Source organism: Macaca nemestrina, chromosome 7 (genome assembly GCF_043159975.1).
Source record: "Macaca nemestrina isolate mMacNem1 chromosome 7, mMacNem.hap1, whole genome shotgun sequence".
Classification (NCBI taxonomy): domain Eukaryota; kingdom Metazoa; phylum Chordata; class Mammalia; order Primates; family Cercopithecidae; genus Macaca; species Macaca nemestrina.
The window spans coordinates 134,551,185-134,566,130 of NC_092131.1; the positions used below are offsets into that span (position 1 = coordinate 134,551,185).

Here is a 14,946-nt window from a genome sequence, read left to right on the forward strand (position 1 = left end):
ATGTGAATCACTAAATTCAGCTCACATTCAAAGAGAGGGAAGGGGTAGATAAATAAGCTCCATTTCCTGGAGGAGGAGGTAACTGTTTAAATTATTTGGGGCTGGGCACACTGGCTCACGGTTGTACTCCCAGCACTTTGGTAGGCCAAGGTGGGTGGATCACCTGAGGTCAGGAGTTTGATACCAGCCTGGCCAACATGGTGAAACCCCATCTCTACTAAAAATATAAAAAATTAATCAGGCGTGGTGATGGGTACCTGTAATCACAGGTACTTGGGAGGCAGAGGCAGGAGAATCACTTGAATCCAGGAGGCAGAGGTTGCAGTGAGCCGAGATTGCACCATTGCACTCTAGCCTGGGCAACAAGAGTGAAACTCCATCTCAAAAACAAATAAATAAAAATACATTATTTGGAATTCTTCTATAGAAAGATTTGTCACTTCTCACCCTACTCCTATTTTAACCTATCTTTCTCGACATTTACATTGCAATTCTTAGAGACCACATACAGTTGGGTCTTGCTTATTTATCCAATCTGATAAACTCTTTTAATTGGTGTATTTAGAACATTCACACTTACTGTAAAGACAGCCTTTACTTTGCACTGTTCCAGTACGTACAAATTCTAGTTACCACAGTTTAGTTAAATAACGTCAGTACTCCAACATAGTTCAAATTTCAGTTACCATAAAATTGTAATTGCATAAAATATAAACTTTGCTGCTAGAACTCTATTCCACAAATCACTACATAAGTGACAGATGCATATCAAGATCAGTGACCATTCAAGTCATTCCATTCAAAGTCTGTCAGTCATTGGTCACTGTGCATCTGTTTTTGAGTTTGCATACAGACTGTAAATAATGTAGTAGTATTGCCTCTTTGACTCCCAGCAATAAATCTGCATCTTTTTTTTTCCACAAAAAATGTACAAATGAAAGACAGAGTTGGTTAAGGAGGTTAAAAGTACACCAAAAGAATGAAAATTGATAGTGCTCAAAGTGAAATTGAAATATATTGTAAGTAGAATTACAGAAGAAATAGCTGACTATGGGAATGTAGACAATGCCACCATTTGAAAGACTCTAGTAATGCATCCAGAAGAATGTAGTCAAGTTTAACTTACTGACATAAATGAGGAAAGTGGTTGTGATGAAAGTACATGTTTGAGAGGATGTGATGCCAGAAAGAAATTTCATATTAAAGGGACTCAGAGATATTTCATAATATTAAAAGTGAAAAGGATAAAAAGTTGGAAGCTGATTCAAAGTTAGAAAGAAGTATGACAATGCACCAAGCCACAATAAAGATTATCACTCCATATCATAAGTTAATGATAAGAAGAAAAAGGCAAGCACTGTTTAAAACTATTCTTTTTTTTTAACAAACACTTTATTTTCAATGTTTCTAATGTTTAGAATAATAGGATATTAAATAAATATTCATTTTACTATTTTTTCATTGCCCCACATAGTTATAATAAAGAGGAATAAAGTTTTTAATGTTTTCACAAAAATCTTAAAGATCATGAAACAATTGTAATTTTTCCTACTGACTCTAAACTACCTGGGAGGGTTTCTGCTTAAACAGTCATTTGTGTGGTCCCACACCATCATGCAAAGATTGCCTACAATTCTTAATATGGTGATATGGTTTGCCTGTGTCCCCACCCAAATCTCATTTCAAATTGTAATCTGAATTGTAAACCCCATTTGTTGGGGGAAGGACCTGGTGGCAGGTGAATGGATCATGGGGGCAGGTTCCCACGTGCTGTTCTCATGATAGTGAGTGACTTCTCACAAGATCTCATGATTTTTTTAAGCGGTGTTTTCCCCTGCTCTTCTCTCTTGCCTGCTACCATGTAAGATGCTCCTGCTTCCCCTTCTGCCATAATTGTAAGCTTCCTGAGGCCTCCCCAGCCATGTGGAACTGTGAGTCAATTAAGCCTCTTTCCTTTATAAATTACCCAGTCTCAGGGAAGTTCTTTACAGCAGTGTGAAAACAGATTAATACATACGGCTGCATTAAAATTTAACATCTTGTTAGCTTTCTATTTGTTCCATGTTTTCTTCATGATTTTCACAAATTTTCTGCTTTTGGAGTAAATATTTTTATGATTCCATTTTATCGCTACATAAATTATTATTTAAACCTCTTTTTAAAATATTTTAATGGTTGTTCAGGATATAGAAAACATCTTTCAATTAATCAATATACCTTCAATTAATATTAGACCATTTCATGTATAAAGATCTTATAACAATATATTGTTATATATCAATTTCTCCCTCATCCTTGTGTGATTGTTGTCATATATTTTACTTTTACATATGCCATGAAGCCGCAATACATTGCTAATAATTTTGCTTTAGACAAGGGGTTAGCAAACTATGGCCCATAGTCCAAATCAAGCTCACAGTATTTATATGGCCTTTGAGGTAAGAATGGTTTTTACATTCTTAAAGGATCAAGAAGTAGAAGAAGGAAGAGGAGGAGAAGGGGGAAAAGGATGAGAAGAAAGAGAAGAAGGAGGAGGCAGCAAAAAAAAAAATAAGGAGGAAAAGAAGATGCAAAGAAACTTGCAAAGGAATGAAACATTACATAATTTATTGTCTAGTCTTATTTCCTATCTAGTCCTTTAAAGAGTAAGTTTGTTGACCCCTGAGTTATAGTCAGTTATCTTTTGGATGAATTTAATATAAGGAAACATTTTCCAGGTTTCTTCATTTCTTTGTGTATACCCAAATTTCTCTCTGGTATTACAGTCCTTTTGCCTGAGAAATTTCTTTTAACATATTCTATAGGGCAGTTCTGCTGGTAATAAATTCTCTCTTTTTATTTGTCTAAAGAAGTCTATTTCTCCTTCACTTTTGAAAAATATTTTTGTTGGAAGTAGAATTCTGACCTGACAACTTCTTCTTCTTTCAGCCCTTTAAAGACGTCACTGTATTATTTCCTGACTTGCATAGTGTTTGATGAGAAGAATACTGTAATGTTTATCTTTGTTCTTCTCTATGTAATGTACATTTTTAGTTTGGCTATCTTCAAGGTTTTCTCTTAATTTTTATTTTCAGCCGTTTGAATACGATGATTCTCTCTCTCTCTCTCTGTGTGTGTGTGTGTCTTGTATTTATCTTGTTTGTGGGCTTCTTGGATCTGTGGTTTGATGTCTTTCATCACTTTGGTAAAATTCCTGGCCATTTTCTCTTCAAATATTTCTTCTGCCCTATTCTCTGTTCTTCTGAGATTCCAAATTCACATATATTAAAAGGTTTGCTATTGTTCCATGGTTATCAATTGCTCTGTTACTGTTGCTTTTCCTCCTCTTTATGTTTCAATTGTGTAATTTCATTTGACTTATCCTTAAGTTCACTGACCTTTTTCCCTCAGTTGTGTTTATTATACTGATGAACCCATTGAAGCCATTCTTTATATGTTCCCATGCTTTTTATTTATAACATTTCTATTTGATTCTTTCTTATACTTTTCAACTCCCTGCTGAAAACCTCTAGCAGTTCGCACATGACTCATTTTTCCAGTTAGTCTTCAACATATTAATCATAGTTATTCTAAATTCCCTAATAGTTGTAATATCTAGTCTCTGAGTCTGGTTCTGCAGATTTGTCTCTTGACAGTGAGTTGCTTTTTGTGTCTCACAGCTTCTACTAATTGCCAGACATAGGGCTTAGAACCGTGAAAACTGAGGTAAATAGCATTTATGCCTGGAAATGGCAGTCTTCTTCTTCTAGGGCATTAGAGTGGGTGACTGGGTGTGGTTGGAAGTTGAACTGGTTGTGGGTTTTGTTGTTGTGGTTACCTTCATTGCCCCACAAGTTCCAAATTCCCTTTCACCTATGTTCATGTTATTTTCTATTTTCTCTGTTATTTCATGTCTCAAGGTCTGGTTCAAAGAGGTCTCTATCCATAAAGACTTTCAGTGATCCTCTATTATCTAACTTTTCTGCTGCTCATTAGCTATGCCCTTCATGTACTCCCCTATTCTCTGTTTTAACTATAAGATTTAGCTGTTAAAAATACTCAGAAAATATTGTTTTGTATTTAATATTGTCTTTTTCATGTGTGTATTTTTTCTAATTATACTATCTAAAGTAATTTCTAGATAGTAGCTATATTATATTTATTTTATATTTTTGTCCCTGAGCATATTGTAGGTGTGCAAATATACCAATTGATTTTTATTTTATTTGGTTCTTGATATAACTACTGGAACATATTAATTTTAATACTTAAAAGTCAGGAGATGGCAAACTATGGTCCATATGCCAAATCTGGCCTGCAGTCTGTTTTTGTATGACTCTCAAGTTAAGAACTGTTGCTACATTTTTAAGAGATGTTTAAATAAAAGGAGAAGAATATATGAGAGAGATAATAGGTGGCATGCAATGCCTACAATATTTCCTACCTGGCCTTCTACAAAAAAAGTTTGTTCACTCCTATTTAAAATGATGTGCACTTAATTCTTACTTTTTATGGGAAAAAGATTCTTTCTGTAAAGGACTAAATTAAAGATATGTGTGATCTGAAGAAAAAAGTGGTAGAACTAAAAAATAAAGAGAAATAGACAAATTTACAGGCATAGCTTGAGACTTTAACATACCTTTCTTGGCAATTGATAAAATAGGCAAAATAGAGATAGATTTGAATAACATGATTAAGTTGAATTAATTGAATATATGCAGACAACTGCATCCAACAAATACAAAACATATTTTCAAATGCACATGGACAGTTTACCTAAAGTCTTCATATGCTAGGGTCAAAAAGTAAGTCAGATTTCAAATAACTGAAAACATATAGAATATGCTCTCTAAAAAATGAAATTAGGCTATAAATCAATAACAAAAAAGATAGCTAAGAACTACTCAATTGTATACACTTGTAAATATCCCATAAGTCAAAGAAGAAATGAAAATGGAAATAAGGAAATAATCTGAAATACATGATAATGAAAATATGAGATAACAAACTTACTAAAGTAGGCTTTGTGTGAAATTTATAGCCTTCAATTTATATCAGAATTTATATATCAGAAACAAATAACGCTTGAAACTTAATAAGCTAAGCATGTGTGCCAATAGTTTAAACAAATAAAAAAATTAAAAGCAAAGAAAATGAAGAAATGGTAAAGATAACTTATGCTAATCAAATTAAAAATATATAGTAGAAAGGATCAATAAGGTAAAAATCTGGTTATTTGAAAATACCAAAAAATCAATAAACACCTAGAGATACTGATAAAAAAAAAATGAGGAAGGTGGAAGTAACCAACAATAGGAATGAGAAAGCACATCATCACAGATGCTACAGACATTACAAAATACAGAATACTGTAAACAACTTTATTGTAATAAATTAGAAAATTTATATGAAATGGACAAATTCCTTGCACAAAATTAACTTATTAAACTGACACAGACAAAAAAAAAAGAAGTCCTGTATTTGTTAATGAAAATTCCTCAATCCTAAGCCTATTTCCAAAGAAAACTACATGGATTCATTGGTAAATTATTCCAAACATTTAAGAAAGAAATAGTACCAGTTGTATCCAAACTCTTCCAGAGAATATAAAAAAAGATCACACTCATTGTGGCAAAACTAACATTGATATTAAAACCTAAGGAAAACATTACAGGAAAGGAATAAATTTAGGCCAGTCTCACATATGAACAAAAATGCAAAAATCAAAACCAAAATATTAGCAAATGAAATCCAGCAATACATAAACTGGATGCTATTTCACATCTAATTGGACTTATTCCTTAAATGCATGGGTAATAAATAAGTGTGTTAGGAGTACTAGCTAAAAACAGATTTAAATAAGAAACAGTCTCATAATATAATATTCAAAATGCTAAGATTTCAATTGAAAATTACTCATCATACCAAGAACCAGAAAGACCTCAAACTGAATGAAGAAAGATAATGAATAGATACCAACAGTGAGATGACAAGGATGTTAGAATTACCTGACAAAGATTTTAAAGCAGCCACCATAAAAATCTTTCCACAAGCAATTGCTGACTGTCTGGAAACAAGTGAAAAATATAGTCTTAGAAAAGGAACAGAAAGTCTCCACAAAGAAACAGAATATATAAAAAGGAACCAAATGAAAATTTTAGGACTGAAAACTACAGTAACCTAAATACAAAATCCAGTGGATGAGATTAGAAGATAGAAGAATAGAAATCGCCCAATCTGAGCAAAAGAGGAAAAACAGACTAGAAAAGAGAACACAGCCTCAAGGACCTGTCAGACTAGATCCAAAAAATCTAACATTTGTATCATCATAGTCCTAGATAAAGAGGAGGTAGGGGTCAAGGCTATAAAAAGTACACAAAGAAATAATGGCTGAAAGCTTCCTAAATCTGGCAATAGACATAAACCTACAGATTCAAGATACTAGGCCAGACTGAAACAGAATAAGCCTAAAGAAACCCACACCAAGACACATCATAGTCAAACTTCTGAAAACTAAAAATTGAGAACAAAAATTAAAAGCAGCAGGAGAAAAGCAACACCTTATCTACAGGAAAAAAACAATTCAAAATCAGATCTCATCAGAAATCATGGAAGCCAAAAGCATGTGGCACAACTTTTTTTTTTTTTTTTCCAAGTGCTGAAAGAAAAGAATTGCCAACTCAGAATCCCATACCTAGTGAAAATATCCTTCAGGAATAAAGAGGGAAAGCAAGATATTCTAAGATTAAGGAAAATGAAGATAATTTTTCATTAGTATAATGACTCTAAAAGAATGGCTAAAGAAAATTCTCTAAACAGAAAGCAAATGATAAAGTTAAAAACTCTTGGGAACATTAGGAAAAAAGAAATAATACGATAAGCAAAAACAGGATAAAAGCAACAGACTTTCCTTTTCTTCTTTAGTTTTCTAAATTATATTTGATGGTTAAAACAAAAGTTATAACACTATATGACATGGCTCCAAATATATGCAGAGGAAATAAAAATGCAATTACCATAAGACCCAGCAATTATAGTCCTGGGCATTTATTCTAAAGAAATAAAAACATATGTGTATATAAAAACCTGTATACAAATGTTTATGGCAGCTTTATTAATAATAGCTCGAAACTGGATACAACCCATATGTCCTTCAACAGGTCAATGGTTTAACAACTGTGGTACATTCTAACATGGAATTCTGCCCAGCAATAAAAAGGAATAAACTATCAATATAAGGACTAAATTATCAATAATAGCAATAAGGTTATTAATGTAATTACATATATTAATATAACCTATTAACTAAAAGGAATAAACTATTAATACAACCTGAATGACTCTCCAGAGAATTATATTGAATGAAAAAAGCCAGTTCTAAAATTCACTGTATTAGATGAAATGGATGATTTAGAATTGTCCATTCGTATGGCTATAAAAGGGCACTATGAGGAACCTTTGTGGTAATGGAACTATCCTATATCTTGCCTGCATCAATATTATACTTGTGGTATTATATTACAGTTTTGCAACATGTTACTATTGGGGAAAACTGTGTAAAGAGTACAAAGGATCTCTGCATTTTTTCTTACAACTACATGTGAATCTACCATTATCTCAAAATGAAAAGTAAAAACAACAACAACAACAACAACAAAAAATAGTAGCAGTGAAATGCCAAGCCACAGGGTAGGAAAAATTATTTGCAATACATGTAACTGATAAAAGATTAGTACCCAGAATATCTAGTAATTCCTATAAATCACTAAGAAAAAGAAAGACAATCCAATTTCAAAAAAAAAAAAAAAAAAGGGGTTAAAGCCTTAAATCACCTTACAAGAGAGGATACTCAAATGACCAATACGCATTATCAAAACAACTTGCTCAATTTTACTGGTCATCAGGGAAGTAGAAATTAAACCCACAAAGACATACCACAACAGACTCTTCAGGATGGCTAAAGTTTTGAAAACTGAAGAAATATCAAGTGTTGACAAGGACAAATATTCTGGAACACTCATATACTGCCAGTAGGAAAATAAGTCAGTATAACCACGTTGGAAAACTGTTTGGCAGTATCTATTAAATCTGATCATATATAAACACTAAGACTCAGCAATTCCATTTTTTCATATATCTTCAACAGAAATGCTACATATGTGCATTAAAAGATACCTACATATGTGCATTAAAAGGCAAGAATTAATAATTAAGGCATTAAAAGTACAAGAATGCTCATAATGACTGGGCACGGTGGCTCACGCCTGTCCTCCCAGCACTTTGGGAGGCCAAGGTGGGTGGGTCACCTGAGGTCAGGAGTTCAAGACCAGCCTGACAAATATGTTGAAACCCCGTCTCTACTAAAAATACAAAAATTAGCTGGGCATGGTGGCGTGTGCCTGTAGTCCAAGCTACTCAGGAGGCTGAGACAGGAGAATTGCTTGAACCCAGGAGGTGGAGGTTGCAGTAACCCGAGATCACACCACTGCACACTCCAGCCTGGGCAACAGAGCGAGACTCCGTCTGGAAAAAAAAAAAAAAAAAGTATGCTCATAGTAGTATTATTCCTAATAGCTCTATAGTATAAACCACTAAAATTCCCATCAACACTAGAATGAATACAAAATTGAAGCACATTCACAGATATTCATTCATATATTCATATATATTTATGCTTGATGCCTCTCTTTCCCTCACTTCTATCCAATAGTCAGTCCTCATGCTTCCACCAAAATATAACCTGAATTTGTTCACTTCTCTTCATCTCCATTGATACCATCCTCCTCATATCCACCGTCATTTCTCACCTGGTTTATGGCAATAGTCATTTACTCTCCAAGCTCCCACTATGATTTGTTATCTGCAAAGCAGTTATTGAAACATACATCAGATCATCCCATACTCTGTTTAAATCCGTCAGTGGGTTCTCTCTGTTAGCAGAATTAAATGTAACTCTTCACTGTGGTTTGGAAGGCTGCCATGCTGATTCTGGTATAGTCTAAGGTATTTAAAAAGAAAGATCTTAAAGATACGCTGAGTCGTTTAAATAAATTAAGAGTTCTTTATCTCTCATACACAGTTCAAAGGAAGGCAGTCCTGGGTTGGCAGGGCAGTTCTGCAAGACTCAACATGGAGTTCCATCTCTGGCTCCAAAATGCATGCCCAAGTTTCATCATCACATCTGCATCCCAGCTAGCCAGAAGAAGGAAAGGCAAAAAAGGGGCTATGCTTCTTTTCTCTAAAGAGCACAGTCCAGAACTTTTTCAGTCTACTTCTGCTTAACATCTTCATTGTCCACAGCCTCCTCACATGGCACACCCAGCAGCAAGTAAGCCTGGGAAATGTCTTCAGTTAAAATGACATGTGCCGACCCACAACTCTATTACTATGGAGGTAGGGGAAGAGTAAATATTGAGGACAACTCAGTCTTGGCTCTAGCCTACAGCACATAATCCCTCTCTACTTCTCCACCTTCATCTCTTCCCTTTTTCTCCCTTGCTCATAGTTTGGCCTTCTTGCTCATGAAGGGCCTTTGTCCCTGTGCTGTCATATATCTAAAATGCTCTTCTCTAGATCTCTACATGACCGGCTTTTCTTCATCGTTTGAATCTCAGCTCAAGCCTCCTATCTCTTCTGAGAGACATTCCTTGACCCTTCCCTCACAAGCAAAGTAGCCCCCTCCTTATCATTCTCTAACCCATATTGTTTTATTTCTAGCATTTATCACTCGCTGAAATTCTCATTTACTTATCTGCTTAGTACCTGTCTCCCTCTAGAATATAAACACCATGAGAACAGAACCGCTGTCTGACATTTTCTGCTGGATCTCCGGCACCTAGACGCTACTTTGGATAAAACAATAACTCGACAAATATTTATTTATTTTTAAATATTAGGAAAAAATTATTTATATAACAAATAATTAAATATGAATTAATTCAGCCAAAACCTATCATTATATGACTGGGAAAACTGCAGCCCAGAGAAAGTAAATGGTTTGCCCAAGATTCTGCAACGAGTTACTAGATTCCCAGGTCGGTGCTTCTCTCTAGCACCCTATTTCATCCAGTATTTTCTTTGAAATCTTCTTCCATTATCTCAGCCCTCAGCAATTATTACTCTGAACTCCCATGGCACTAGACTTTAAAGTCCATTTGGTTTTTGTTCCATGTCACTTTATATCGTTATTTATCTTTATTATATCTATCTTGTTTCCCCAGCCAAACTGTAAGCCCTTTGAAAATACGAACCTTCTAACACACACAGAGAACACAGGCCCTCAATATGTAATTTACAAAGATGGCTAAAGTTAATTTATTTTTATTTATTTATTTATTTTTTTGAGACGGAGTTTCGCCCTTGTTGCCCAGGCTGGAGTGCAGTGGCGTGATCTTCACTCACAGCAACCTCTGCCTCCCAGGTTCAAGTGATTCTCCTGCCTCAGCCTCCCAAGGAGCTGGGATTGCAGGCAGGAGCCACCACGTCCACTAATTTTGTATTTGTAGTAGAGACAGGGTTTCATCATGTTGTCCAGGCTGGTCTCAAACTCCTGACTTCAGATGATTCACCTGCCTTGGCCTCCCAAAGTGCTGGGATTACAGGTGTGCCTGTACCCGGCCCAATAGATTTATTTACTAAAGTGAAACTCAGGATGATTACAACTTTCATCTTGTCCTATTATTGAGGACAAAAGTTGGCTACTAGAAGGCTAGATTTGGGGCAGAGATAATATCTGTGTGTCCCCAACTGAACAGACACGCGAGAGCGTCTTACCTGCAGCTGGAATCTTACGTGCTTCACCAAAACTGTGCAGGGGAGCTGCTCTGGGTATAATGGGTGGATTCTGAAAGGTAATCCTTGCTGTTGGTGGAATCAGCCCTCGTTCTATCATACTTAAAATCCCTAAAAAGAAACATTAATAGAATGTGAGTTTAATTCCAAGCAATTCCACAAAGTCAGAGCTCTATAAATTTCACAAGTGTAATTTACTCCATTTATCATCTTATTTGTGAGGGTACATCTAGTGCCTTAATCCTTTGCATGAAAAAATAGCTACAATACACATTCATTTAAATGTAATATTCTAACCCAAGGAAAAATGTCATTTCCAATGGCAGTAACATGAAATAAAATTGCACTAAAGTAATTTCATTTTAAAGTGGAAATATAATTTCAAGGCAAACTAAAACTTCTTTATACTTATGGTATTTTCAATCATTGGTAATACTATTGCTCTTTTTAAAATTCAGAGAAATCAGGCACACATTCCTAATAACTAAGGAGATCCTTTGTTCCAAAAGAAGGAAATCTGTGTACTTGAAACCATGCCCCTGTTGTATAATCAGTCATGCTTTATGAAATAAGGAGTTATTTTCAGACATTTCTCATATCACCAGAAGATATTAATGCTCAGATAGGTTATTTTGATACAACTGGGCAAAATGGTTAGTATTAATGTAACTAATTCACAATTCCTAGCATTCATACTGTGTTACCATGGCTGGTGCCAAATCTTTTAAAGGATAAGAGACATCATTAAATGAATAAACAAATGAATAAATCAATGAATGATCGACCAAAGCCTGCTGTTAGAGGGAAAACTTTTGTTAAGGTGGATCTACTATATTGAAACCAGAAACCTAGAAACTTGGGGACGACTTGCAATAAATTTGTGGTAGGGCTTCAGTTTCTTCTTGTTCTTTTACATAATAGAAAGTAAGTAAAGAACTCTGGGTCTCAACAAAATCCTAGAATACAAACTGTGTATTCAAGTTGGCCTAAGTTGAAGAATTTGGCACACAACTTGGTCCCTTCTAAGAGGGACCAATATTATTTCCATTTACCTTATGACCTCTATACTATATTACTATTAAGAATGTTAGTCTAGTGTTATAGGAATTCAGTAGAATGATCACTGAAGGGTTGGAGAGCTGAAAAACGTTCACTTGTAAAACAATGATTCCAAAGAGAAATCTTCAGTTTACTTACTGCAGACTCATTTAGGGGAAGAATTTCTTATTAAAAGCAAATTCCTGGGCCCCAACTCAGACCTGTCCAAACTTCTGAGGACAGGGCCTGGTAATCTGCATTATTGAAGGCTCCAGGAGATATTCATGTGCACTGAAGTTTGAGAACCACTAGAACTGGGGCCCAGTAACATATACGTTAAATAAGCACTCCAGGTTAATCTTTTGTACTCTTAACACTTAAAAACTACTGATCCAGAGTATAACACTTTAGGACCTTTTTGAAATTAGTACTTCGGGTTTTAATTTTTATAACACTAGATTGAACTACTTTAAAAATCTTGTTAAGACTAATTCTTTGTTCTCACAAATACTTTCCACCTATAAATATCAAATTTCATTTCCAAGAACTCTGCCTGTTTTGCAGATGTGAAAAACAGGTCTCCTTATAATTCAGTATATTTTCATTTCAAGAGTCAGTTTCATTCTCTGAGAATTCTGAAGACTATAAGCACGATTTCAACCCGTGCTTTAGTGCTGGTTGAAGCAATCATCTTAATTTCAGACAAACACATGTGTGTGTCCATCTATTATTGGAAGGAAAAAATTAAGACTTTGGAATAAGTAGAAGAGATTACTGAGTATCTTTTCACTGAAATGCTGGAACCTCTGAAGATTATCTGACCTATAGTCCTACAGTACTCTGTGCATCTTTGTTTTGTTTTGCTTTTTTAGAGACAAGGTCTCATTCTGTTGATCAGGTTGGAGTGCAGTGGCACCATCATAGCTCACTGCACCCTTGAATGCCTGGGCTAAAGTGATCCTCCTGCCTTATCCTTCCAAGTAGCTGAAACTATTGGAATAGCACCATCACATCTGGCTTTTTTTTTTTTTTTTTTTTTTTTTTTTGATGTAGAGACTAGGTCTCGCTATATTGTCCAGGCTAGTCTTGAACTCCTGGCTTCAACCAATCTTCCTGCCTTGGGCTAGCAAGGTTTTGGGATTATGGGTGTGAGCCACTGTGCTAGGCTGCATCTTTGTTTTTAACTGTCCATTTTATAATTCCATAAAGATTAAGGTTCATTTGTAGAAATCTGATAAGAATGTCACTAATTCTTGTTTCTACACATGCAAATTTAAATTCTTACATGTGGAAGGACAAGTCCCTGAAAGGCAGTTTTGCATCCATTTGCAAATTTATTTAAATACTCTCAATTTATAAATGTGTTTATTTGGATTGTCCTTTGAATTTACTGTAACATCTTGCTAGTTCCCTCAATTAATAAGTTAATAAAGTCTTTGACATGTGTTCATTTTATATTTATATAAGAGTCATAACTTTACTTTTGAAAAAATCATCCTGGCCGGGCGCGGTGGCTCAAGCCTGTAATCCTAGCACTTTGGGAGGCCGAGACGGGCGGATCACAAGGTCAGGAGATCGAGACCATCCTGGCTAACACGGTGAAACCCCATCTCTACTAAAAAAATACAAAAACCTAGCCGGGCGAGGTGGCGGGCGCCTGTAGTCCCAGCTACTCAGGAGGCTGAGGCAGGAGAATGGCGTGAACCCGGGAGGCGGAGCTTGCAGTGAGCTGAGATCCGGCCACTGCACTCCAGGCTGGGTGACAAAGCAAGACTCTGTCTCAACAAAAAAAAAAAAAAAAAAAAAGAAAAAAAAAAAGAAAAAATCATCCTTTAACAGTTTTGGAGTTCCCACTGAGATGAGCAAAAGGGTCACCTGAAATCATCAGAAATGATGTATCTCACAGGAAGCCAAGCCCAGGCATGATTTTTCTTGGCCCCCACAGGTTAATTTAAAGTTTCTTGTTTTTCTAATTTTAATTTTACTCTCTATTAATTTGTTTTTCTTTTTCATTCATTTATGAATGGCAAGTTATTCCCTGTTGGCAGCTGCCATGATTGGGAATTTGGTGATCTCTGGAAATGATCTAATGTCTTATAGAGAGCATAGTTTGTTAGTTTTTGTCCATCTGTCTATTTTGAGCTCAAATTAGGAATTTCTTGTTCACAAGGAAGGAGAACAACTCTTTGATATCTGGACTGGTAAGCTTTTTGTGTTTTTATTTTCTCTTTCTTTTTTTTTCTTTTTCTTTCTTTTCTTTTTTTTTTTAAGACACTCTGTAGCCCAGGCTAGAGTACAGTGGCATGATCTCAGTTCACTGCAACCTCTGCCTCTAGGGCTCAAGCCATCCTCTCGCCTCAGCCTTCTGAGTAGCTGGGACTACAGGTTCACCACCATGCCCAGCTCACTTTTGCATTTTTTGTTGGGGTTGGGGTTTTGCCATGTTGCCCAGGCTGGTCTCGAACTCCCAGACTCCAGCAATCTGTCTACGTTGGTAGCCTCCCAAAATGCTGGGATTAGAGGCATGAGCCACTGCGTCTGGCCACTGTGTTTATTCTCTATTTATCTGTGGCTGAAATGGTAGAACTGAGGATATACACTCTATCCATATGTCTTTGTATCCATAATTCAGAAAGTTCCTTATCTCACATTGTGAGTGTAGAATGTTTTCCTGTCTCTAGATGGCGTTAATAAATTAGATCATAAAGGCTCTTAAAGGAATTCTGTTCTGATTGGCTTGTAGAGATAAATAAGTGCTTACATAAATTGAATATTCATAAAATTACCAAAAATAAAGAAATGAAACTTGTAATGCTTTGAATGTGCTCCCTGGACATCCCAAATTCAGAAACTCTCATTGAGTCTCTACTTTTCAGGGCAATATAGTAATTTACATAGTTTCGATGCTGTTCTCTTTGTACTAAGATATAATTAGAAAAATCACTATTGAGCCAACGCCTTGCCTAGAATTTTATATTTGAGAATAATGTTTATTTAATCAGGTATAACAAGTCACTTTTTCTTTTTTTTTGAGAAGGAGTCTCTCTCTGTTGCCCAGACTGGAGTGCAGTGTCATGATCATGGCTCATTGCACCTCTGCCTCCTGGGTTCAAGCAATTCTCGTGCTTCAGCCTCCCG

At 35.5% G+C, this 14,946-nt stretch overlaps 1 protein-coding gene across 11 annotated transcripts in view; it reads right to left on the minus strand.

Annotated features, from left to right (window-relative positions):
• The window catches only part of LOC105488099 (IQ motif containing H), a 257,039-nt gene that overhangs the window by 154,473 nt on the left and 87,620 nt on the right, over positions 1–14,946 (minus strand). For all 11 annotated transcript variants that reach the window (XM_071101152.1, XM_071101156.1, XM_071101155.1 and 8 more), the window contains one exon: positions 10,753–10,881. In XM_071101152.1, coding sequence (XP_070957253.1) covers positions 10,753–10,881 — 129 coding nt within the window. The remainder of the gene's footprint in view (positions 1–10,752; positions 10,882–14,946) is intronic.